Genomic DNA, 25,280 nt, shown 5'->3' with positions numbered 1-25,280 from the left:
CACACTGTACCCCAGCTTTATTGGGTGATGTGCTCGGATGGGTGAGACGCAAGCAACTGGGGTACACTAGCCAGGAACCGCAGTCGACACCTCGAACTTCCCGCATGTGGGTTGGTGGCACAGTGACCATCGTAAGCGGCGACTCTCTGCGTAGAGAGTGACTTTGTCTTTCTTGGCGTACCTTTGAGCGGCCGTATCATCATTTGGTCCCGGTGGCCCCATGCCACGACACTCAAGCTCATAGCCAAGGGTGATTTCAACGTCATCACGTTCTTGTTCAAAATGCTGAAGGGGATGATCGGCAGCCGGAGGGAGGCTGTGTGACAGGGAATTTGGACAAGGGGGACCAGCTATGTCGCGCAAGGAGAGTGCGCGGTTCTGCGCGGTTCAAGAAAGAGGTGATAGACTTTGTATGGGACTATACGAAAAGGTGAAGGAGCAGTTGATATGGAATGATACGTGTCGGTCATCGCCCCGAGTCTATAGCAGGATTTCCATGGTTTTGAGGTATGTGTCTTGCCAAACGTTTCTTCTACGTATGCATAAAGGTAATAACTATAAGCTAGCTACTATAGGTCCATGTGACGTTCAAATTCTGGAGTAATAAAGTTGTTTTCTAGCTTCTGTCAAGGTGCTTTCTTGCAAATGCCCTGTGATGATACCCGACGTGTCGTGGATTCTGTATGTCCTGAATGCCAACCCCAGCTTCGTTGATGTTACGACGGGTAAGTATTGCCGCTAAGATCGCCACTCAGTTTCTGGCTTCTCTGGAAGCGTTTGAAAACCTTGCGAATGCCCGGACGAAGTGGGAGGCACAAAGTGTCTCCCATTCCCGTACCCCTGATCATTATATATCAGAGTATTTCGACCTGTCAGCTTTTCAGGGACAGCTCGCCAGAAACAGCGATCGCCGTTGTCAAAAGTGCACACGCGTTAACGCGTCTAACGCGTTCTTATCATTGAGCGCCTGAATATAGTTTTCTCGGGAGGTGTTAGGCCCTGGGTGATCACGCGCGAAGTTCAACAGCATCAATGACGCGAATCATAGTGCTGGCAGCTGGTCCCTGGAAACGGATTTCGTTGTTTTTTGCAGGAAGAATCTGGTACGAGGCGTTTCACGGCATCTATACGTGAGGTTGACCAGCGAGCCCACTGAGCCTCCACAGCCGCGGCATGGTCTGTCGATGGTCTGCAAGTAAGAGAAAAGGCAATAAGGAGAAATATGTTTTCGTCATGTGATCTACTACTTTGACAATGAAATGCAAGTGTCCCCAAAAGGAAATCAATTGACTCTCAAGAAATCGCGGTTTCGGTTGCTCAGCTTCGTGTTTTTCTTTCGTGTTCGACGTTTATCGAGAATTTCGGTTGTCGACAACTTGTTGACTTGAGTTCGTTGCCAACTGTAGTTAGTTCTTTTGGTTTCACCATCTTGCTCAACAAATCTGATTGTTACAAGGACATCCTTCATCATATCCCAGGTATCGCCTTCCCCTTATTACTTACCGCATTCAAACCGTACTCACACATAGCCAAGTTTCACCTTCTGTTGCGTTGATAGGCAAACAGCGGATGGCCTTTGTCTGGTCCAAAGGCTAGATTTTGAACTCACTGCAGGAATCCAGTGACTTTTACTCCTTTTCGCCTTAACGCGCACACCGTCCCATTCATTTACCTTGGACGTTCATTTACATTAACATGTCACACACAATCATGCCCCAAGTGCGCAGACGTCCCACAAAGCTCAGGCCATACGGAGCAAGACCAGATTCTAATATCGTCCGTGCATCCGTTTTCGAGACTGCTGTCGAGCTTGGCATACACAACTCCACTGTCGCGAATTGGATATTCAATAGCCCATTGCCTGAGGAGATCGAAGAATTGGAGGATATCCCTCCTGAAACGGAGGCAGAAGAGGTATGCTGTCGCCATCTCAAATACGATGTGACGCTCAACAGAGCTCTTTCATTCACTCAGACCTTGACGCCTCCCCTCACTTTTGGCTCACATACTGCGAGTGATGAATCGTCATCGACATCCTCTCCGCAAAACAACGTTGCATCCGCAAGGCAGATTCACATGCACATGCACAAACCGAGCGTGTCCGAACATCCCCACGTGCACTTCGATGACTTCGCTCCCGCGCAGCTCACGCTATCATTGCCTCCACTGAGTACGCCATTCAATGGAAGAGAGAGGCTCGGAAGCGTGTCTAATTCGTCTGGGAAGCTCTTGAATGATGTGGGACACCAATCGAGTGAGGATATCACACGTCAGACTGACCGAAAATGCGCCACACCGAGTTCCGCCAAGTCTGAAGCGGGCTATGTGAGCGATGGTCAATACCTTTCTGACAGCGCTGGTCTCAAAAAGTCTGGCAAGCTGAAAGCAAAAGGCAAGAAAGGCAAGCCGCCAGCCTTGGACTTGCGTCCCGGATATGATGGAGAAACCGGTTATTCTTCGGATGGAGGCTATCTCTCTGCGTCGTCCAGCAAGTCGCAAGGGAAGTCTAGTAAGGGGAAATCTCGAGCAATGGCCTTTTTTCGGAGGAAGCCAAAGAAACAGCGAGCCAGTGATGACGAAGATGACAACCACATACCACCAGTCCCCGCGATGCCTCCAATGGCAGTTCCTTCGAGTCCAAGACCTTTGAAGCATTTTGGCGCAACACCATCATCCCCTACGCGATCTGGCTTCAGTCCCCTGACGTTGAACTTTAACACCTCAACTCGAGCGTCAAGTCCTGTCTTGCACTCGAGAAAAGACCGCGCCAGTCCCCCGCTTGCACGAGTAATGACACCTTCATACACTCCCACTCCTCCTCGGCCATCTGAGCAGACAATAAATTCAATGCCGTCACCTTCACCTTCCCCTGTGCCTCCGTCCACGCCTGCTCCAGCTTTTCCGTCTATGCCGATATCTCACGCACCAACTTCCGGTACACCCGTTAGTGCGGTATCACCCCATACTTCACAGGCCTCTGTAACTCCCGTCCGTTCATCCCCGGTCCCATCTCCCCGACATGTCACCATTCGACCCGCAGCTCCTCCACCCACGCAGCCATTGCCACAGCCACCTCCGTCTCCCATGCCATCCACGCCGTCACGAAGGGCCCCTGGACCACCGCCCACGCAAGCACTGCCTCCGGTGCCTGCGCGTCCGCTTCCCTTGCCACCATCTACGCCGACAACGCCCTCGCAGAGGTTGCCACCTTTCCGACCGGTTGCAGTAGTACCTGGCCCTACAGCCCCGTTAGTTCCTCGCCGGAATCCACAAGCTCAGCCCCGTGTTCCATTTTCCCCTCGCCCACAGCCCTCGCATAGCGCATCTGATTCAGTTGTCCCCCAATACACGCATGCAAATGGCGAGGCATCACCCAGGAGGTACCAAAGCCACACCGCTGTACCCAGTGATGACAGCTCTGAGACCCCTCTCAGGAATGGTGTGGTACGGAGACAGCATCCGGACATGCCATCACCTTTATTCCTCCAGCGGCGTATGCATAGCGCCCAGGGGTCCCCGCGTCACCCACCACCAGATTCACCTCTCCCACAGGTTCCGAATGCGCGCCCTATGCATCCTCCCATGTTTTCCTCAAAATTCCACGAACATTTTTCGTCTGTGTCGTCAATAGGTTATACTTCAGCTGGTTTGCTGACTCCGCGCAGTACGAGCGGGTCTGGCTCGTCATCTGGCCCATCTGTTCGCTCCACACGCTCCTCCAACGCCCCGTCAGTATCCACTTCTGATAGTAACGGCCACTCGAGTCGCCATTCGGGAGGCGTCTTAGATACGCGCCCAGGAACAAGATCTTCCTCGCGGTCAGAAATCAGCTACGGGAAACATATCACAACCAGCGTCACTTACGCACACTCACATTCGTCCATGCTCGATACCCGGAGCGATGTCAGTGCCAGCGTCTACGACGAGCGTTCGAGCACATATGATGAGGAGGGGGGAAATGATCCCAAGGGAGCACAGGCTGACGACGAGGATGACGATGACGCATCGCTCTATCCCTCAGATGAGCAGACAGCTGGCAGGCGTACGATGTACCTGGTCGAAAATGGCCAGGCTATGGATGAAGATGAAGATGAAGATGTTTTTCCGCCTCCATTGCCGCCCTCGGGAGGAAGATACTTTTAAATGCCATTGGGGTATAGGTACCGTTCGCTTTAATTTATCTGCTGTTTATAGCTTTTTTTGCGGTCGCTCTTTCGCTCGTTTTCTTTTCCGTTTGGTTGTTCGCTTTTTTGATAATTTTAATGGCACAAGACTCAAGAAGACGTATGACAATATTGGTACGGCTGGTAGCTGCTCGATGCAGCTGTGCCGGTACTGGTAAATGCGATCTTGATGTTATGGTAATGGCTTGAATCTGGATATGCCTACAGCTTGCATCATAATTTGGGAGCATGACCATAGTTTCGCGCATGTGCGCGTGTTGTTTGACCCCTTGGCCTTGAGCTTCTTTGTGAAAGTCTGGCTTTTGGACAGTCTTGGGGCAAGTCTATCATGGACTCCGGAGGAATTGTTTGAGTGTCTTGGGGCATGCAAGCCTCCAGTTATGGTGCTGGATCCGTTATTTCACACACAATGCACACGCAGTCACGTTGCCGAGACGTATCAGGATGCTTTTGGGATTAGCGTGACTTCCCGTTTTGGTAACACCGCGCGACGACAAAATGCTCGAGCTCGCTGTCGAGGACAGCGAGCTCAAATAGTTGCCCAATCCTTCACTCTTTTCACCAATTCTTTTAAGGGAAACAATCACCTGTAGCTAGTTAACTATCCTTACTCTTGAACAGCACAACCATCCTTCCCCACCTTCTCCTCCCCCCACCCTGACCGCTTTTTTGGTATTTTCTGGACTCTAATTGAATACTTCTGTCTCTGTAGAAGTTCTAATGTATCTGTGGAATAAACGCATCATTAGCTAAGCCAATAATAAGCCCTTCAGAGCGCCCAGTATAAATGCATGACAGGAATGGGCTGGTACTGATAAGGAGTTACATGTGCGAAATGTTGAGCTCCCATGATGACGGTCCTACATTTGTGGATCATGTTATTGCATATCTCTATATTACATATCACTAGCTATGTGTTTCTTCGCATAAATCAGAACGTAGCCAAGTCAAACAAGGCTCATAGGGAACCTGATACATTGTTCAACATGTAATCGGGACAAAACCTACAATAATGTACACCGTACAAAGGAAAAGACAACAAGAATCCTACAACATGACATGAGTAGTGATGGTACAAACCAAGAACCAATTATGCATTTTAGCAATGTAATGTGATTTCTCCTGAAATTTATGAGAAGGCGAGGGCAGACCAGGTGGCAACTGCACCAACTGCCATGGCCGTTGCAGTGTGCGCGATGGATGTCATTATCCTCCTGGGGCGTTTGGCATGTCTGTTATCTTCGACCGGTAATTCAGGGTTCGCGGCCGCAGCCGCTCCTGGGGCTTCCGCTACAATGTCCATCTCGACTGGAGGAGGAGCAACTTCAATCTCGGAATGTTTGCGTTTAAGCGATTTGAAAGTCTGCAAGAGTATGAGAGCGATGAGTTAAGTGTAAGAAAGTACATTACCTCCACTTCTGCAGCGATGACAGACAGCGCCTCCGTTCTGGCTGTTTGAATTGTCTGAATTCTCTCCTCCACTCGTTTCTCGGTCTCCTCGCGTAATGTCTTCATTTCTGCGGCGTTTGATCAGAAAATGAAACAGTGACAAGGACATCACTGCTAACCGATGACGAGGGCACTAAGAGCGTCGGCACAAGCCTTGACGTCTGCCATGGGCGGCACAAAGGTGTCACGGCTTCCCGCATCAACCTTTGTTCGCAACTCAGAGACTTGATCCTGTAGGTCTGACATAGTAGATATCTTGTCTTCTGCGGCCTCCATGCGCGCAAAAAGTTGGTCAGATTCAGGTTCGAGCATGTCAACTTGATGCTGAAGGTCATAAAGGTCGTCCTCTGTTAAAGCATGACGATTCTTGATATCAGTAACGCTGGAATGCAGCACATTTACTCGATCCTAGGCATGATTAGGGTCTAGGGTGATGGGATTCCCAGAACGTATACTTGCCTCGATGATCTTAATGGAATCGCGCAGATCTTCACGGTCGTCATGGCCAGTAATTTGAGATTCATCTGACCGCACCTCATCAATGGATGGAAGAAGAGGAATGGGGGCCAGGGTGGCTGGTTCGTCCTCCAGCGGCACAAACGGCTGGAAATTAGAAAGAGAGGGGAGCCGTTCCGGGAAGATCTCAAATGATCCCGATTCCAGAGATCCCATGTGCCCAAATGAGCACATCGATGGAAGTTTGACTCTATTCGACTCATCCGGCCGGCGTAAAGCGGGCGGCGGGGAGTCCGACCGGGATGGCGGCCATGCGCCAACGATGTCTGGCTCCTCAGGGGCCTGAGGGGGCGATGGTGATGGGGTAGAGAGCTCCATGGGAGAATGAGAGCGCGAATCCGCAAGGTGGATATTAGACGAAGGCACATCATCATCATCATCAATGGGCGCAATGGCGGCGATGGCCGGAGGGGACCAAGGTTGGGGAGTATCTATGTCAAGGGGGTCCGCGATCTTATGGCAGATATCCTGCATCAACGACCCGAGCGATGGCATCTTGCCGAGTAATGAGCCACCCAGAAAGTCTGCAGGGAAATCTTGGCGCAGGGATGAAACGCAGGAACGAAGTTCTTCCCAGGACGGTATCTCTTCTATATCAGATTCATGCTCTGAATGCGAAGCAGCCTCGTTGGATGATCCTGATGGCGAGGAAAGGGACTCTGAAGAATGAGATGGGGAAGAAGGATATGAAATGGGACTGTTAAGGCCATAGCGCCCGGTGCTCAATTTTCGTGGGCGAGGGCTCGAGGACTCGGCGGGAGTTAGACACCACGGAGGTGAGTCGCGCATATCCAAGATATCGCGCAAAAATTCGATGCGAACTGTGACCGGTGAAACAAGGGTAGCGCCTTGCCCCACAGCTTTACCAAACGTCACGACATCGCCATCAGCAAGGGTGGTCTCCACCTCAGGCTGTAACATCCTGGATGTTGTCTCGTCTTGCTTCCGCAAATGAGTCCCATGACGGGACTTGAGATCAACGATATACACCTGGGACAGGTTGTCAGGTGCAAGTCCGATGTGACAGAATCAGCATGTGCCTACGTGGCCGCTGGAGGCCAACACAAGTTTGGCGTGCTTTGCGCTGACTACGGGGCATGCAAATACAGCATTCTGATCGTCATTCTCTTTCCTCATAGACCTATCATCTGAGATTGATTTGCGGCCGATGTGCACATGGGAGGTGCGGGTGTTGAAGAAGGAAACATTATGAGCTGGTTTTCCACCACACGGCTCGACGTGCAGAGTGACACCTTGTAAGAGATGTCCAGGAGGTGTAATTCAAGCGAATAAAGACGGTGCTTACCCGTCACCGGTTGCTGTGGATCACAGGGGCAAGCAGCTGGCTGAGCAAAATTCGTGCCCAAATACTCGACTTCGTCGTCCATGATGACCGTCGATTACAATGTAGAGCAAAAATCTGAAAATATGGAGGAGGAGGGAGCGGTCTGTGCGTTGGTGGCGGTAGGAATGAGAACGAGCGAGGGGGGGACTTGGTGCTGCCCTCAAGGCCGTGCTTTATCGCCTTGACGTTATTAATACCGGACCGAGATATCCTTTTCCAGATACCTGTCCGGATTCCCACCGAGAGCCTTCCGAAGGATGCACATACTATCACATTCGACGTATTTTAACTACTCTGACTGTGATACGAAATATGAAGACAAGGGTTCAAGACGACAACTTAAAGGGTAACAGCGAATTGGAAACGGGAATACATCAAATATGTATGCCATCTACCAGATGCAAAGAACTTGTCATGACGGGGTGTAGTGCGCGAAGTAAGGGTGATTGAGAGCGCGTTTTGCTTAAAGTATAGTGAGACAGAGAAAAATGTGCGAGCTTGCTGTACACATACCAGAAATCCGTTTTGCTGTGTCATAAGTCAAAGTGTGCTACGAAAAAGCATGTGAGCATCAGGCAAAGGTCAATGGAAAAATAAAGGGAAAATGGAAATCCAAAAAACAATAAACAATAAAACATACCGCAAGCAGGTCCAAACCCTGTTCATCGAGATTAGGTACGACGCTCTTGAGCTCCTGCTTCGACCATCGAGGGAACGTATCCTTGTAATCAGGCAATTGAGTCACGCCTGGCCAAGTCTCTTCACTTGGCGTGCCGAGAATCCTGAATCAAACGGGTTAGTGTCAGTTGTTTCATCAGGTCAATCTGATTGTGCGCTGCGGGCATTACCTGAAGATCTTGAAGATCTGGTCAATCTCAGAGTCGCCAGGAAACAGGGGACTCCCACGCATCACCATCTCAGCAAAGATGCATCCGACAGACCACATGTCAATAGCCGTCGAGTAATGCCGAGAACCGAGCAACACTTCAGGCGCGCGGTACCACAACGTCACCACCTAGAATAAAAACATAATCGATCAGCGCTCACGTAGAAAAAGGAAAGTTTAGGTTGCCCATTTACCTCATGGGTGTATGTCCTCATCGGAATACCAAAGGCTCTCGCGAGGCCAAAATCTGCAAGTTTGAGATTGTTTTTCTTGTCAATAAGCAGATTTTGAGGCTTGAGGTCGCGATGCAAGATTCTGTGCGAGTGACAGTACAAAAGGCCGGCATTGAGCTGATGAGTAAATCTCTGTGGATGATAGGAACACCGGTCAGTCATGTTGCCGAATCACGTGACGATCGCTTCGCGTCCTTGGTATCACATCACATCCCCTATCACAATCGATGTGACGATGCCAATCCGAAAATGCGTATGGTGGAATTAAGGTTAAATGTACAAGAATAGCATGGGCCAAGCATTCCGATGCCTCGCGCCAGCGAGACGCCATAGGCGCAGCAGCTGATTGACGCCTTCGCATCAAACTACGTGTCGAAGCGCGAAACACGCGTCCACCACGCGTCAGAAATCGTAAATGATGGGCAGGGGACCAATAGGAAGCGATTTCAAATGACAAGCTGACTCACCTTGACTATGCCGATGGAAATGGGCGTACCGGATGTGTTGGCGTTTTCCATGTAGCGCTTTAAGTCAACATCCAAGAATTCAAAGACGAGGTAAAGCTTCTGTTCAGCGTGCACGATATCAAGCAGTCTAACACAGGCATTTAGCCATGAAGAGCGGTTGACACGGTTGAAGACGTCGTACCTAACAATATTGTCATCCTTTAGTTCCTTCAACAGACTGATTTCTCGGATGGCAGTGCTCGGGACTCCTTCATCCTCTGCTTCGAGTCGAATTTTCTTAAGGGCTACGATTTGATTCGTTGTAACGTCCCGCGCTTTATAAACAACTCCATATGTGCCTGAATGCGAGTGAGCGACAAAGAAAGAAAGTGGGCGGACTGCGACTGCACCTTCTCCTACAACGTGCGCCACACCAGTTCATTGTAGTCTGATGTGAACACACGACTGGCACGCACCGACTTTCTCTATTTTTGCGTAGCTACAATTTGGCAAAATCAATTGACCTTGTCAACCCACTGGGCGAGAAACGAAGTGCGCACCGATCCATGTGTCAAAAGAGCGCACAATCTGTAATATGTCGGTTAACTGGAAAAAGCCTGTATCGCTATCAATGGAAAGGCTATCGCGTGATTGAGAGGGAAATGGTGTCTACAGGACAATCTAGATGAAACCTGGCGGGAGATGCAGAAAGCAAGTAAAAGCGAACTCGCGAACTCGTCGCTGGACGAGCTGGTTATTTGAACGTTGGCGAGATTCAAAAGGTTGGGCGCTCGCAGCTAACCCTTGGAGAGAGACGTGACGGTGGAATGAAGTGGAGATATGCGCCAGGGATGTGCACCTGGTCGAGGTCATATAAAGAGCCCTTCGGCAAAATGCGACCACCGCCACTCCTGTCACTCTCACCAAAACGTTACATTGCAACATCCGTCTTATTCCCTGCTTAACAATGTAAGTGCTACATGTTCTATCGAATTGCCAGGGTCCTATTCGCATCCGCATATTACTATATTTTGTACTTTCCCTAGTCCCACAGAAAGCGCCCATCATGAGTGAACCGCTCACTGCACAGATGTCAGAAACGGTATGTCCAAAGGAACCCCGTCGGACCGGAGCTTTAGAGGTGGCTGGAATAATATCAGCAAGCATTCCTGCTGCCACTTGGTTGTCAAGGCTTAACAATAGAGTCACCTTCCCATGAACTCAGATTTTGCCTGTGAAACCATTGTCATCGCTTCACTTCAGCGCTATGAAGTTCATGGTAAGCGCAGGGTACCATTTAATTTATTAATGCTCTTGCCACGTAGACTCCATCCACCATTGACTCGCTCGGTGGAGAAACCACACGTTAAAAGAGAAGGTGTCTATACACTGTTTAAGTTAGGTGGTTATCCTGCAATTTCTGCTGCAGTTCATAGCAGTTCATGCAATCAAAAATGGTGGACCATCGTGTTATCACATCTTTCATCTTGCCCGTTGTAATATTGATGACACGTTCATTTGATAATTGGCTTATCAGTGCTGTGCACGAAATTGACAGCAGTAATCTAAATATTACGGAGTTCTCCTTCTACTTACGAGTGGTAGAGTACATCATGTAAACGTTGAACAGAGCGCGCGTTCAGACTCCAGTAACGATGTTTTACCCCGGGTTCGGCCAATTTATATTCTCACTTTGTCGTCGCATACGTGTGACATCGATGTATTGACCAGGATATGGTTCTTCGCCTAGCATAATTATTTCAGAAAGTCGAACGAAACGACTGGTAAGCCACTCACTCCGATCGATGAGGTTGACTTCTAGATCGTCATCATCGTCATCTTCCTCGTCTGACGCCCAGCGGTCTTCTGCAGCTGCCTTGGGATTTGCAGCACGATCAACGGCAAGATCTTTCATGAGGCGGTTTATTGAGTCCTCTTTTACATCCTGCAGTGATTGATCCCGTGCAGCGCGGGCGCGTTCGAGTTCTGGGAGGTATTCACTGCAGACATAGAAAAATAAGAGGAAAAGAAGGAATAACGAAGATGAATTTCACGTACGTTCTGTATGTCTCACGAGACTCTTCCACCGCTTCGAAAAATTCCTTGATGCCGTCACCTGTCGTACTTGAGACGCCGACAGCCTGTTAATACAGTCAGCTATGCTTTCAACAGAACGACGTAGCATAATCACCTTGAGGTGCTTGTAAAATTCATCCAAAACCAAACTCATGCTGTTCATCAAGCTGTTCATGTAGGTTGGTTCACCTTCAGAGTCCCTCGACCCTGAATGCGACGCAAGAGCGACCTGGAACGCCTCGAAATCTTGCATCCATTCGAGAGCAAATCCGTGGGGCTGCGCGTCAGTCTTATTAAAGACAAGGATGAATGGCAATTTTGTCTTATACATGATACTAATAATGCATCATGAATTATCGAACGGCTAGATGACGCATTACTCACCTGCAGGCATACAGCATGTTGGACATGAATGTCGCAGGAGCTGTCGTCCGCGGGGTGTCAATGATATATGCCACCACAGTGGGAAACGAGGAAGCAACGGCATCTGTGATAATGGCGCCAGATGCTGACCAGGTAAAAATCTCAATTTGCCCCGGAGTATCAAGAATTATGTGGCTACGTGAGTGCACGAGAAGTAAGAGCTAATGCAGAATAAAAACGATAAGCACGTACTCGACCGTCTCGGCCCTTTTCTCGACCAAGTCCAGAACCTGGTCAAATTTTGTCGTAAAAAGATTCAAGGCGGTCAAAATACCACCGTTCGGTCCCAGGTTATACCTTGCGTCGCAATGATCCATTCCGTTATTCATGTACTACCGTCCAGATGGAAACAGCAACACACTGTTTCATGACCTCTTTATAATTGACAGTATCCCGGATATCGATGTTGGCTTCGAACGGCACATGAGTAACCGCTGGGTCGAGGTTTAGGATGTACGGCGGTTGCGGAGGATTTTGCGAGTGGAGGTAGGAGTTGATGCGCTGCACGAAGGTGGACTTGCCAGCCCCTGCCATCCCAATCGTGATGATGACATGCGGTTTTCTTTTTGAACTCGTGTCCGGTTGACTGCTCGAAGATGCGCTCATGCTGGTGAAAGGGAGGTCTTCCCTAGGCAGACCAAATCGAATGAAGACAGTGGTTCCTTCGCGGTGAAAGCTGGATGTTCTGGATCTAATCAATCTTCGAAAAGTGCCACTGGCAAGATCTTACTGACGTTCGGGGTCCCGGAATGCATTGATGGTGTAGCGGTAACATGCGGTCTTCCCAGGTTGTTCCCAGGTATCTTGGCCGCGCTCCGAGTTCGACTCTCGGTCAATGCAACAAATTTACTCCTTCTTCATCACGATGACAGTCAAATTTTTGCAGAAGTTGAAGAGTATCTTCCCCGCTATGCTGAATCTTCCATTGCTCAGTGTGGTGCCGAGTCTGCAGACGAAGCAGTCCGTCCGCGTCATCCGCTGGCCGCAATGAGGAGCTGCTGGGCATCCTCAACCCTCTCCGAGTCCTCGTGGGACTTGCTCAAACAAGCAGTTACGGTAAAGAGCAACGTTCTCGCAGCACACAAAAAGCCCTGCAGGACCCAGGTGAGTAATAGTGACAGGGAAGACTTCAGATCCAATATTGCAGAAGACGTTCTGCTTCTAGGCATTTCTTCCTCCGTGGGCGGCCGCACGCACATTGCACAATCCCATTCCTATACTGTCTGTCTCTATTGTTCTGTGGCGATCGCCCATGTACATTTTCGGATCCCCCACATGCAACTGAAACCATATTATGTAGCGTCGCTTGGCCAAGAAGACGAGCGATGGCAGGCTAGTCCAGGAGTCAAAACGGGCCTGGGCCCTGTACATTCCAAATACAAGATAAAAGGCAGCGTCGACTATGTAACAAGGTAGTTTCGTTCCCTGATCTGACCTGGGACACAGCATGACACTACTGACTGTCATAGCTCTCACTCTCTTTGCATACTTCCTCAGCGTTGCAGTGGGTATGGGTATTCCAGACCGCAATACTGCAAAGCATGCCGCTCGTGGACAAGCAGTATCAGGCATCGTACAACTTCCCCGAGAAGATAAATGCGCCGTTTGTCCAGAGGACATCGAGGCAGACGGCAGTACTGCAACACTTGTGTTTTACCAAGAAAATGATTACGGGATCACTGTGTGCGAGTGAGTTTGCGTACGTTCAGCTATGCGCCTTTACTCATCCGTGTATGTAGCTATGAAGAGAGTTCCGGCAAGGAGTTTTCCTGCCCCTACGTAACGGTGAGTGCAGTCCATGGGATGTGAGATTTCCTGACAGCGCGTGGAACACCCGTGACAGGACACTGGAGAGTTGAATGGCTCGCTCGAGTACTGCCCACAAACGGTTGATCTTATTGACTGTACCAGCAGTTAAATATCTTGTCTGAGGTCGGATGACGCGATATCACATATGTACATTAAATGCCTCTGAATGACAATTGTCCATCCAATCAATTCATCATTTCATGATCCAATACCAAAGTATGGTGGATGTTTGGTTACACTTCGACTTTGCCGCTAAGCCGGACAAATTTTCAATGTCCGATCAGTGTTTGCTTCGAGTATTATCATTTATTTCATTTATTCGATTTTATTCGATTACTAGATGTCCCATATGTCGGAAAAATCCAAACTACCTTGCATGGGCAAATATGGACGTATCAGGTTGCCAGGCTACCGACCATCTGACCGTTTATAAAAAAATTTGGCAGGCTGTTCATAAAAGTCAGCATTGCCAGCCTGGCAGGTCTGATCACACCTGAGCTATCAAAAAGTGCATATCAGCCTGCTTTGTCGAGTATCTGGGCTGGTAAGGGTTCATCATTGTGGCCAGGCAAGCCATCCTGGCGGGCCTGACATTGCCTGATCATCCTTGATGGTCTGTCTGTCACTGCCTGTCTTGGTGAAACTGTCGTATTAGACTGACGGTGCAATATTGTGCCATACTGGACTGACGACATCTGTCGAGAACATATCAGCCATGATATTTACTTCAGCTTCCTTACACTAGTTTTTCCGAGTCGTTGTTGGATCACGCTGGTGGCTCATTGAATGAAAATGAGAAGCAATTGATTACACTACTAGTACTATGTTGGGTTATAGTTACTGAGTACTGAATGTTCCTATTTACGAGCGTGATGGTGAACAATATTGCGCATTGAAAAAAATACGTACCGGCATCAGAACCTCCCTTCGCTACCTCTGGAGAGACGGTAGATCACAACTCCAACGGCTCCAATCAAAAATCCGCACACCCCGCATACCACACAAGTCGCAACAGTGTCCCTCATTTCCATAGCTGAAAACCAGCACGTTGCGTGGAAGGTGGGGGAGTTGGAGCTCGATATACCCTGGTGTATGACGTAGACGTTCTGTAAAGTATTAGGAACATACAAATGAAGAAAATTACGAGCACACCTTTGAGAACACAGCCCTGAGAAGCCAGTCTCCAGATTTGACCTATGGGATGAAATCAGACCATAACGAAGTTTTGGTTTGGGATCACTCTCACTATGTTATTAGCCTGTATTCCACCAGTACACCAGCTGTCTCGTGTCTCACCTTCAGCCCAGCTAACATCCCTGGTGTGGAGTGGACCTAAAATGAGAGTTGTCTTGGTCTCAAGCACATCAATTAGTGATGCTGCACCGCAGATCAGCGAACGAGAGAGACTTGGAGGACTCGGAAGGACCTGAGAGTTGACAGTAATTTCTTGGATCAGAATCTTCAGAAAATCATACTTGTCTGGTATTGATGCGAAGACTGGCGTGAATACGAACTGGCTTGGATCATTTGTCAAAGAGGAGTCCAATTCTCCGATAGTGAATGATGAATCTGAATGTGATATGCTGAAGTGTGACCGTGCAGTCCACAATAACAAGATCACTGCTATGGTGGTGGTGGTTTGGAAACAACAGGTGCGCAGTCATCACAGCAGCACCTGTTTGCGTCATATAAGGGAACTTTGACCGACATCCGAGCCGCCTGTGAACTTATGAAGGATGAGCTCCACAAAATGATATCACTGTGGTGCTGCTGAAATTGCATGTAAGACATGAATTTTGTCAAGTCGCATCGGCAAACTCACCTACTACTCATTTTTGCAATGCCTTACGATCCAGATAAAAGCTCTGATCACAGCTCGCGTAGCCCTGATTACAATGACAGCGCGGAGCAAATCCTTGGAGGTGGAGACTCACATCGCATCATATTGCGCTTCCCAGCAAATGGCCAAGGAGCGCCAGAAGACTCTGAAGGAAACTACATATATGACAAGATATACCCAGAGTATCAGCCACCGGGCCTCAAGGAAACACTAGATGAGTCTGCAAAGTCACGGTCACCGTCATCAAAGGGGCGCAGCATTGCAGCAGGAGATGAAGTGCCTAACGAGGTGCGCAGTGTGCAGTGTCTTTTACTAAATTACAAACCAACTCACTTTACTATGTTTCCAAGCATCCCATTGATATCATCCCAGAGCCCAATTTGAAGCGTGCACTGTCAAGTGACTCCAACACTGATTTAAAGTCTGATGAGGTGAGTCTTCCTCACTTTGTCGGTATGCATAAAAATGTAATTAATCTACGCACACTCAGAATCGACACTTTGCTGATGCTATCACAAACTCTCCACGACGGGCCAAACCACCTCGGAAGAAGCAGCGGGTCACCTTGCAGCCTGCAAATCAAGCTGCAGTGTCGGGGAATCTCAGGTTGGGGGAAGAAATAGTTGGATTGCTTCGGGAGCAAATTGCAGTCCTAGCACACATCCTTGAAGTTGTGGTAGTACCAGCCTGAGTGATGAAATTTCGATCAAGAGAGCTCTTGGATGGCGAACACACTGTATTGCAAATTGTCACATAGTATTGTACTTCTATCAAATACATCAAATGATCTGATCAATCTGAATCTTCGCATCAACAACGTGTCGCTGTGATCGCCATCATGTAAACTCCTTTGAGTGAGAATCGCCACCTCGATTCCCTTAGCTCTCCTCAAAGACTCGGACGGACATCACAGACCTTACTCTTCATGATGTCCGCCATCTCCCTCACAGTGACGTTGCCCATCTTCATGGTTATCATCCTGTCTGTCTTCCTCAACCTCATCATCGCCCTCCAGTGCATCCATGACACTCTTCATCTTCGCACATCTATCACTGCGTGCCTGGCGGCCACCGAAGCCACTGGATGAGGATGGGAACAACACCTTGTCCCATTGCCGAAAGACGTTAAGGACACTTGCCTTCCGGAGTCTCAGGCCGTTGAACAAATATTGCAAGTAGCCTTCGAAGTCCTCTTTCCATCTAATTCCACTCTGAGACCCTTGAACTGTTAGAAGCGTGTCAACAGAAGCGGCCCATCGCACCTGTCATCATCAGGAAGTATATATTTTGAATTTTCATGTGAACTCACCAGGACAGCACCGGCAGCGATCATCCCTGGTGTGGTATGATCGAGCCCCCATTTCACGTCAAGAGTTTCGCTGTTACGGGATGCAACCGAACCCTCTCCTGCGCTCATTGAGACAACAGATGCTGGCCCTCGTATGACACCACTAATAACCTGCCATCATTTATCAATAAGTTTAACATGAAGGAGGCGAGTTATAAGCGCTCACCATCATGAGACTTTTGTTCAAAAAAACAGTGTGAATATCGTGCTTTCCTTGCCAGCTGCCGTGCAAAATCTCTGAATCCCAAGCATCATAGTACCACTCTCCCTTGTCATTTTTCTTCCAGCCAATGAGTGAACCAAACGTCTCTTTTCGATATGCTGCCGCCTTAATCTGAGCCTCTGTACAGCCAAAAATCATTGCACCACATCGAGTGCGCACTCGTGTTGATATGTTTGACCTTTGAGATTGCATTCCAGCCTGGAACTATACATCAAATTAGTTGATCATGATAGCAAGCCTAACAGTTGAGGATAATTCACGAACCGCACGTCTAAACCAGTCACTACTGAGATCTCCGAGATATTTCTCTGGAACCACCTCCTGAATTTCTCGTAACTGGCCCTGAAGCATGGTTTCTGTATTTTCAAATCGCTCGAATTCGTGATAGTTGTCGTCGATGGGCGTTTCAAAGCTAGCTTTTGTATCTCCATGCAGCCAGAGCATGTGAGTAACGAGAAATTTACGGCCATAATATTCAACTGTCTTGATGGTTTCCTGGACCTCCGAACTTGTGAACTTGGGCCGTTTTCTTGGGCTTGAATCTGCATCTGTAGCTGTGGTGGCTAACTCATCAGCCTTACGACGACTTGCTTTGACTTTAGCCACCGCAGCGATTGCCCTGGACTGTGCCTTTCGGGCATTCTAGACTCAGAGAGGATAGTTCAAGATCAACGAACCCCCAGCAGTACTTTGAGTCGATCACTCACCCTGTATAGATCCTCGCGTGACATACCCAAGTCAATTTCAATCTCGGAAGTCAAGTCACCAGATGTAGTCTCAGATGGTGAATGTGAGTGAGGTTGTTCATCTTCTTCAGTGCGGGATGTAGCAGTTTGCGCTCGGTGTTGTGACATTGTTGCAGTCTCCAAGTTTGCTATGGTCAAACTCATGTCACTCTGGGCGGAGCTCGCTACCAATCCACCTATTACGTTTTTGAGTAAGCAATACCAAGTCAGTACTAGTCAGTATTATTAGCCTCGCATTTCTTCATGACGTCAAAAACAACATGCCTTGCTGCGAGTATTGTCATCAATATCGCGATCCAAGAGGGTTTTCACGCCATTTTTCTGCATGCAAATCCAAGCATGAAGTTGTCGAATCTGCTGCTATAAGCCTCTATGCTGCCACGCAGCCACAGCAACATGCCATTGACACTACTAGTGAGGATCAACATCCTCAAAAGAAGATTCGAATAGAGCATCGACACACACCCTCTGCTCAGCCTGACAGTGAGTTGAGACTGTCGGATATTATTGGCCCATCAATGGACAATATAACCCGTTACTGTTGTAGTTCATGAAAATTCAGAGTGTCAGCCTATGCACATATCACCCCCACAAACACCCATGCCCACATCTAAGTCGAATCAGGCACTGCATATCAAAATCATACACCATCCGCATACAAACATTTCTGATCCCACTATCATCGCTCTCGAGTCTGATGCTGATGGTCAATTACCAGAGGAACCACCATCAGAATCTTCGGGACTGCACCTTCCTAAATCTACAGCTGAGTCGCTACCCTGGGCTCCGTTCCGAAATTTACAAGATTTCGAGTACACTGAGATTGCTGTGAGGAGTCGTTTAAGCAAAGCAAACATTGATGCTCAGCTTCAAGGCATGCATAATGGATGGGCAATAGGAAGCAGGATTACCTTGAGGAATCATAAAGACATGGAGCGGGTGCTGATGGCTGCTCGTGCATATGTTGTTCAAGTCAGTATGCTAATCTATGTCGAACTCTCAATTCACGCCGCTTCAAAGTTCCAGGAAGGCACTGTCTCAGCTGAATATGATGAGCAAACATTCACCTTCAAGTTTCCATATCGTGACCCTTGGGAAGTCTATCAAAGCTGGATCACCGATCCAACACTGTCTCAAGAGATAAACTGGTACCCCGTTCGAAAGTATCTGTGTGAAGAAGGGAAGGATGTTGCTATTTATGACGACATTAATACAGGAACTCTTTGGTGGGAAATTCAGGTACACCCTCCCGATCATCGCGCTGAATAAAATTAATTATCGTGCACCTATGATTATGATCAGGACACCTTGCCGAATGTACATGGGCTACCCCATTGCTTCCTCCCTGCAATTTTTTGGCTCGACAAAGGCATGATAACAAAACGTGTCCGCAAGCACCCGATGCTCTTACGTCCTGCATTTCTTCCCCGAGCAATACGAAATGGCTCGGGCAATGGAGGAGGAATCCTCGTTGGTTATATGCCTGTGGTGAGGGACAACATAAGCTCTTGCTGTAACTCAAGTTTGCTAGCCATTACTCAGATACGTGATCCAAGCGACCCATCAGATCGTAACAGCGCAGGGAAAATTGCATTTGCATGCTTCAAGCGCGAGGTGTATCACAAAGTTCTCGCTGTCGTTTTTGGCTCTCTCCGCTCTCGTGGACGTTGCGGAGAGGCAATGAAATGCGGTGATCAAGTACAACGGGTGATATATCCTGGAATTCCAATTGCATCAGTTGATAGTGAGGAGAGCTGGGCATTAACATCGACTCGTGCAGGTCTTGCAGATTATCCGTGTCCGAAGTGTCTTGTCCATAACTGCAGTCAACATAATTTGGCCAGTGTGTTTGAGCCACGGACCGTCGAAGGCATGATGCAAGCTTACCATGACGCCATGGAGTGCCAAACCAAATCCGGGTCTGAGCGAATATTACAGCAGAACGGGCTTCACAAAAATGTTGTAGGTGTCTTTGATTAACATTTTGAATCAAGTCACGATAAGCTTGCGCAGAATTTTTTTTGGTCCCTCCCTCATTCGGACCCATACCGAGCAATTTCCTATGACAAACTACATGCCGATGATCTTGGCAAGTTCGGAAAGCATCTGTGGCGGCTGCTGCTCAGCATCCTAGAAGATTTGAACGTCAAGGGTCAACTTACCATCAAGTAAGTCCAAACAGTGAACATGTAGTATTTGGCGACTCACTGACACATGACTTGACTTTCGTTACTCAGCATGCGTGGTGTTGACAGGTGGTCGAACCTCAAACATTTCCTGAATGTCACGACAATTGAGTATGCGGATGGCACAGCATTCTTCGATATTTTGAGAGTACGTATTTCATGAATGATGAGACTGTTGTTCACTCACATTACTATATATTTCTTTGCAGTGCCTTCTACCTTGCATAGTGCAACTTTTGCCTAAAAACTCGGTGCTCGTAAACTGTCTCCATGCATATGCTCAAATTCGCACGATGATCCAGATGAGGTGCATGACTGAAGATCGTATCCAACGACTGCAAGGATATATCAAGACTTACATGGATTACTGTTCGGTATGTGGACTATTTGTTTCATGACTGCGGTCCCATTTCTGACTTAGTCTATGGCATTCAAAAGCGCGTCTCCACGCAGTACGAGAAAAACTTCGATTTCCTCAAACAACACTTGACCACTCATATCATCCCGGATATCAGGCAGAAGGGCACACTTGATAACTACGATACTCGTGTTGGTGAAGGTTTCCATCAAGAGGTTCAAGAGGCATACAAACAAACTAACTGTAAGAACACCGAACCTCAGGTGCACTTACTGCCCAGTCTGCCCTCATAAATACCGAAAACATGCTTATGGTTCATCAGATGGCTAGGATTGATGAAAATCTAGAAGCAGTAGCACGTATTCACATGCTTATAGACAATGCAAGCCAACACGAAAGCACGCTGGCGAAGATGATTGGATCCGACGAAGTTCAATCCGGTTTGAATGCAACCCAGACCCACAGCGCACTGGCAAGGTCCAACAAACACTGGATCCTTGGATCACCAGCTGCCGGGATCACAGATGCTAAGGGATTAGCAGATGAGCTTGTTGCTCGTGGATTTGTAAACGAGGCTACGGAGTTTCAGAACACTTTGTTTAATTTTCTGAGGAAGAATATCTCACCAGATTGTGTGGAGGACAGCCATCTCGAGGTATGTAAGTGTGGCTTTGAGTCTGAACTATAACTGACGGTGACCGCATTCTATGAGGTTCGAGTATTTCAATGTCTCTACTTGACATATCAATCCCTGGAGGATTGGAAGGAAGGACGAGACATTCTACGATGTAATCCTGACTTTCACAGTCACGCTCGATATGATTGCGCACTCGTAAACACCGACTCCAAAATGCTATCGCCGGTACGACTGCGCATGCTTGTCAGGTGCATGACAAGCCGCGGCCCAGTCGACATCGCTCTTGTTCATTCTTACAAGCGAACACAGTGGAAGCCAAAGACAGTGTGGGAGGGTATGCATGTATTTGAGCAGGTACAAAGGTACGACTTGGTAATGATCAGATATCTTGTTCGAGGAGTCCACATGGTCAAAGCGTTTGGTACGAAGGATGGGCGTGAATATCTTAATGATACTATTGACGGAGACATGTTTCTGAGGGCAGGAAATTAATATTGACATGCTGTACTTAGCCGCCTAATTTTTTGGACGAGGCTGGTGCAGGAGCACAGGTGTTTACATGACGTGGTGAAGCCGCCAACCGTCGAGCTGACAGTCTCCTTGAAGGAGTGGCCTGACGAGCTGCGAGACACTGTAATGGACTAGCTTCATGAGCAATTTAAAGTGGGGAGGGGGCACGTTTGTCCAAGGATCACTTAGAAGGGGTAATGGAAGGTCCTGGCTGCCGCGAGAGAATGAAGAGCGTATATCTCTTTGATGGCATGGGGTTGCAAGCCAGGACAGATGAGCCAGTGAAGGACGTGTACGAGCATTTGCGATAGCAGGAGCAACACGAGAGAAAGCACAGGCTGCAGCTATTGAGCAAGCTTAGGGTTAGGGTTAGAAGTTCACACCTGCAAGGTGCCATTGACAATTATGAGGGTGCCCAAAACAAGAACAAGGCAAGTATTCAGAGCAGGCAAATCTGCCTGCTCCGCGCTATTAGACTTGATGCGAGAGTACCATCTGGCAGAGTGCAGGTACTCCGACGGCTCGCGAGTCCGAATTTTTTTTGGGGGGGCAACCCGGAGAACTTGTACATCTCACAGTACTAGTACAACTTGCTACACCCGGACCATTGGCATCCGTGCTGGCTTCCAAGCCGCACTATATGTATTGCCTCCAGTCCGGAGCTGAACAAGTCGTACATTTGTACATAGATGTAGTACTAAATCAAATGAAGTTGAATTTTGGCCGGTCATACGAAATTGAACACTCACGTGACACATCAACATGAAATTGTGCGCACGACTGGCAAATGCCGGTCACGGCACGAGCTTCATATGCGCCTGGCACGACCTGATTTCTCCACGCACGAGCTTCATAGGCACCTGGTCAGCTCTGGCCAGATCGTCAGATTGCGCCAGCTTGCACCAGCTTATGCCAGGCCTGATACGGTATTTGGCATTTTTCCGACATAGAGTTCGCGCATTTTCGAGAAAACATCTATAACTCTACAACACGTCCACATAAAAATATAATTTTTCGACGGATGGATAGCCTGACCTTTATAGTATGAGGCCCGCTAGTTCCTTCTTTTAAAATTGACGCGTTGAGTCCAGCGGAGACTTACCGCGCAGAAAAGTGCAGTTTTCCCTAGAGTTCGCGCATTTTGTCACACCATGTCACACGTTTGCCGCCATGCCTTTTCACACTCCGCACCATTTGAAAGTCTGCATTGGTGTTTTTGTGCCGCATTTCGGTACGGCGGAGTTTAGATGCGTGCAGTCATTATAACGCTTTGGATAGATTGTCACGTCTGGGTCGTATTTCATTCACAGCGGATGATTCTGACAAGCATGTGGCCCCGGAGAAATTTATTTTAGCATTGTATAATCATGTAGAACCATGATATCACATCCCAGATTTTTCCGTGGTGATCTGACCTTTGGAGGGAGTCATCTATGCACAAAATGAGCCTCGAACACCCATAACTCGACCATGGCACGAGATCCGCTTCATTTTTTGTCAAACAAAATACATGGCCATGTGTATTATGTTGGGAGGAACCTATATGTAACATACATAAGGATTCCGTGCAGAATTGCGTGTGCTAAAGCCAATGCGCGAACTCTAGGGACGCGCGAACTCGTGGGACTATCTAGTATACCTTGCATATATTCTGCGTCTGTGTTCGTCTTCCCTCAACTCAACTCACTGGCATCCTACATCACGCCTCTCTGGAGTCAGTATGTACAATGTCTAATTTCAATATACACCCACAGGTTTACCCTATACCTGTCTGTTTAAACCCGTTCGAGGACTCCTGGTGCTGAACAATAGACACCATTGCCTTCGGTCCACTCTCGCAGCAATGCTCTGCTCCCCATATCTCGCCTTCCAACCGAGATTCTCGCGATCATCTTCGAATACTTTGAAGAAGAGAAGCGTTTCGATGAATCTGCGGACAATGATGTCCCTGCTTGTCTAGCAGTCACACATGTCTGCGGGTATTTGGCGCAACGTCGCCCTCGAGTGCCCCGCTCTTTGGAGATTCATCCGTTCTTCGTCTCCTTATTGGGCAGACATCATGCTTGAGAGGTCGCAAAATCTTTCTTTGGTTGTGACATACAAATACGAGGTCCCGCTACAGGGTTGCTTGGAGCCAGTCCTTTTTCAATTGCCCCGAATTTAAGTTCTCTGATTTCCCTCGTTGTCACCGGATGTCGATCCCATTATCCGCTTGTTATCACAGCGAGCTTCAAACGCTATGTGTCAAAGCCTGCATTAGAGCAGCTCACGCTTGAGCATCTGTCCATAACTTCAGAGGAAACGAAGCTACTCGACAGAGTGCCACTCATTCGGTTGAAAAGTCTAGCGCTAGGTTCCGCCTCGATTCAAACTGCCGTGTCTCTCCGTGCAGCTGGCCATTCCTGTCAACACCAAGATCGCTCTACGGCTCACAGAAATTCAACCGCCAGGCACTTGGTTCGGTATGTTAATGTCATGGTTAACTATTGTTACCTACCAACGACTACGTTTCCCTGCCCCAGCGTCAGGAAGACTCGCTCGAAAAATTGCTCAGAAAATGCAGGCGGGGAATCATTCCCTGCACACACATGTTACTTGTTTCTTCGTGTATATCCCTAGTTATATTCTACTAGAGCGATTTTGTAAAGAATGGCAATCTCAATTCCAATCTAAATTCCTCAGCGGTCCAGAGGGGGTTGTAAGTTGTGAATCCGTTCAATATATCGTGAGTCATAGCTACTCAAACATACCTTCAAACACGATTTGTCTGCGAGACAGGTGAACATCGGATGGACTAGAGCATGTATTGCTGAGTCGAAGATGACATCCCCATGGATCTGTATCAGTGCTTCGTCATGGCGAAGTGCTCGAACCCCTCATAAAAACCTGTAACAGTCGGGTGAGTGACGAAGCCCAATAGTGATTCGTGGCGGACCTTCAACGCTGGCTTGCGTACAGCGTGCCTTGATCGCCTGGATGTCCACTGCCGGCAAGGTTGACCACTGAGAATCCAGAGATAGGTAGCCATCAGCACGCAGACAATCAAACTAAACCGTCGATGAGTCATACAGCGAAGAAGGGAACACTCGTTTCACGTACTTGAGGCGGTGCACCGAAAGCAGAGCGCACCGACCAACGAGGTCCTTCGATGCTAACATCGACTGGCACCGGTTGATCCCCAGATAGAGAGAGCATGAATGAGAAGTTGATGTCCCAAAATTGTCGTGCGCCAAATTCTAATGCCTGGAAAATACAGATTTAGTGTGCTACTCTGAGATTGCGTGAGTGAATGCCTGCCATTTCAATAAAACCTGTGGCAGGCATGGATGGGCTTGCCTTGGATCACATGTTGAGCCAGGTAAGGGTGCGTCTGCGAGTTGATACGAAGCGGAGAACAATTCAACGGCCCGCTGCGAGGCTGATGAATTCTCAGCATGGAAGAAGAGTTTGGGTACAGGAAGAGCTTCTTGCGGGAAAAGGGGTAGGCGGGTAGTTTTGGGACGTCTGCTGCGGTGCATCCATTGAGAACATTGAAGTCGATGCAGAAACCACTTCCCCTTGATTGCCCTTGGGTCTCCGCAGAGGACAGATGACGGTGGCTGTCTCGCCCCCGAGAGTGACCAGATAACCAGCGAGAGCTGGGTGAGGTCCTATTTCCAAAAAGCTTGGAGTATTGATGTCGTGAATCATACGCTGGATTGCTCCTGTGAACTGCACTGGGCCACGCGTAGTGGACCAGTAGTATTCTGCGCTGAATCGGTCGTGTTTCAGCATGCCGCGCTCGGTGGAATATGTTGGGATGTTAGGAGCTGCGAGGGATAGCGATCGAATATGTCTGCCACTAGGCGCAGAAACTCGTCACGACAAGCGTCATTTAAGCGATGGTGGTATTTAAGCCATATGGTCGATCGGTGACTTGTACTAGCAGTATCTGCAAGTGCTGATGGGACGCGCGATCCCTTTAAGACATGAGCCGACTTATCTAACACGTGTCATGAATAACTGAGGGACGAACAGACTGGCAGAATATATGCAAGGTATACATCGAATAAAATGAAATAAATGA

The 25,280-nt window shown here is 48.4% G+C and overlaps 9 protein-coding genes and 1 non-coding gene across 10 annotated transcripts; 4 read left to right on the top strand and 6 right to left on the bottom strand.

Moving 5' to 3' along the window:
- The first annotated feature begins 1,327 nt into the window (after positions 1–1,327).
- On the top strand, positions 1,328–4,480 carry DEU56DRAFT_782667 (uncharacterized protein). The gene is made up of 3 exons (XM_041352110.1): positions 1,328–1,478; positions 1,535–1,914; positions 1,975–4,480. Exons 2-3 carry the CDS (start codon positions 1,696–1,698, stop codon positions 4,141–4,143), a joined length of 2,388 nt encoding a protein of 795 aa, XP_041212227.1. The 5' UTR covers positions 1,328–1,478; positions 1,535–1,695; the 3' UTR covers positions 4,144–4,480.
- A 557-nt stretch (positions 4,481–5,037) lies between these two features.
- DEU56DRAFT_782664 (uncharacterized protein) lies at positions 5,038–7,642 on the bottom strand. The gene is made up of 6 exons (XM_041352109.1): positions 7,456–7,642; positions 7,194–7,402; positions 6,093–7,139; positions 5,753–6,041; positions 5,595–5,701; positions 5,038–5,547 (listed from the first exon to the last, which is right to left on the bottom strand). The coding sequence occupies exons 1-6, from the start codon at positions 7,535–7,537 to the stop codon at positions 5,314–5,316; spliced, it is 1,968 nt and encodes a 655-aa protein (XP_041212226.1). The 5' UTR covers positions 7,538–7,642; the 3' UTR covers positions 5,038–5,313.
- Positions 7,643–7,747: 105 nt separating this feature from the next.
- Positions 7,748–9,975, bottom strand: DEU56DRAFT_782657 (kinase-like domain-containing protein). Its single transcript, XM_041352108.1, has 10 exons — positions 9,620–9,975; positions 9,535–9,558; positions 9,507–9,509; positions 9,262–9,420; positions 9,081–9,207; positions 8,575–8,745; positions 8,343–8,509; positions 8,135–8,276; positions 8,008–8,044; positions 7,748–7,956 (listed from the first exon to the last, which is right to left on the bottom strand). Exons 1-10 carry the CDS (start codon positions 9,625–9,627, stop codon positions 7,907–7,909), a joined length of 888 nt encoding a protein of 295 aa, XP_041212225.1. The 5' UTR covers positions 9,628–9,975; the 3' UTR covers positions 7,748–7,906.
- A 744-nt stretch (positions 9,976–10,719) lies between these two features.
- DEU56DRAFT_730101 (XPA-binding protein 1) lies at positions 10,720–12,164 on the bottom strand (the record flags this gene model as incomplete). Its single annotated transcript, XM_041348144.1, has 7 exons — positions 10,720–10,805; positions 10,857–11,059; positions 11,118–11,200; positions 11,251–11,470; positions 11,520–11,693; positions 11,751–11,855; positions 11,920–12,164. The coding sequence occupies 7 exons, from the start codon at positions 12,162–12,164 to the stop codon at positions 10,720–10,722; spliced, it is 1,116 nt and encodes a 371-aa protein (XP_041212224.1).
- Positions 12,165–12,309: 145 nt separating this feature from the next.
- DEU56DRAFT_t46 lies at positions 12,310–12,398 on the top strand. Its single transcript has one exon. It is a non-coding gene; the product is annotated as a tRNA-Gly (tRNA).
- A 1,484-nt stretch (positions 12,399–13,882) lies between these two features.
- DEU56DRAFT_753113 (uncharacterized protein) lies at positions 13,883–15,055 on the bottom strand (the record flags this gene model as incomplete). Its single annotated transcript, XM_041349687.1, has 6 exons — positions 13,883–14,052; positions 14,277–14,303; positions 14,366–14,473; positions 14,520–14,561; positions 14,664–14,936; positions 15,043–15,055. The coding sequence occupies 6 exons, from the start codon at positions 15,053–15,055 to the stop codon at positions 13,883–13,885; spliced, it is 633 nt and encodes a 210-aa protein (XP_041212223.1).
- Positions 15,056–15,207: 152 nt separating this feature from the next.
- Positions 15,208–15,898, top strand: DEU56DRAFT_753112 (uncharacterized protein; the record flags this gene model as incomplete). Its single annotated transcript, XM_041349686.1, has 3 exons — positions 15,208–15,495; positions 15,558–15,638; positions 15,698–15,898. 3 exons carry the CDS (start codon positions 15,208–15,210, stop codon positions 15,896–15,898), a joined length of 570 nt encoding a protein of 189 aa, XP_041212222.1.
- Positions 15,899–16,123: 225 nt separating this feature from the next.
- DEU56DRAFT_869604 (uncharacterized protein) lies at positions 16,124–17,631 on the bottom strand (the record flags this gene model as incomplete). Its single annotated transcript, XM_041355569.1, has 5 exons — positions 16,124–16,468; positions 16,516–16,665; positions 16,721–16,981; positions 17,042–17,419; positions 17,485–17,631. 5 exons carry the CDS (start codon positions 17,629–17,631, stop codon positions 16,124–16,126), a joined length of 1,281 nt encoding a protein of 426 aa, XP_041212221.1.
- A 492-nt stretch (positions 17,632–18,123) lies between these two features.
- DEU56DRAFT_729847 (uncharacterized protein) lies at positions 18,124–21,196 on the top strand (the record flags this gene model as incomplete). The annotated part of the gene is made up of 10 exons (XM_041348126.1): positions 18,124–18,495; positions 18,544–18,762; positions 18,826–19,011; positions 19,066–19,485; positions 19,537–19,691; positions 19,761–19,857; positions 19,919–20,083; positions 20,148–20,330; positions 20,390–20,722; positions 20,780–21,196. 10 exons carry the CDS (start codon positions 18,124–18,126, stop codon positions 21,194–21,196), a joined length of 2,547 nt encoding a protein of 848 aa, XP_041212220.1.
- Positions 21,197–24,056: 2,860 nt separating this feature from the next.
- Positions 24,057–24,988, bottom strand: DEU56DRAFT_909186 (uncharacterized protein; the record flags this gene model as incomplete). The annotated part of the gene is made up of 5 exons (XM_041357084.1): positions 24,057–24,100; positions 24,150–24,261; positions 24,314–24,457; positions 24,526–24,632; positions 24,670–24,988. 5 exons carry the CDS (start codon positions 24,986–24,988, stop codon positions 24,057–24,059), a joined length of 726 nt encoding a protein of 241 aa, XP_041212219.1.
- Between the last annotated feature and the right edge of the window lie 292 nt (positions 24,989–25,280).

Source organism: Suillus clintonianus, assembly GCF_016758775.1.
Source record: "Suillus clintonianus strain FC179 chromosome Unknown DEU56scaffold_12, whole genome shotgun sequence".
In the NCBI taxonomy this organism is placed as follows: domain Eukaryota; kingdom Fungi; phylum Basidiomycota; class Agaricomycetes; order Boletales; family Suillaceae; genus Suillus; species Suillus clintonianus.
This window is presented reverse-complemented; position numbering and strand designations above follow the sequence as displayed.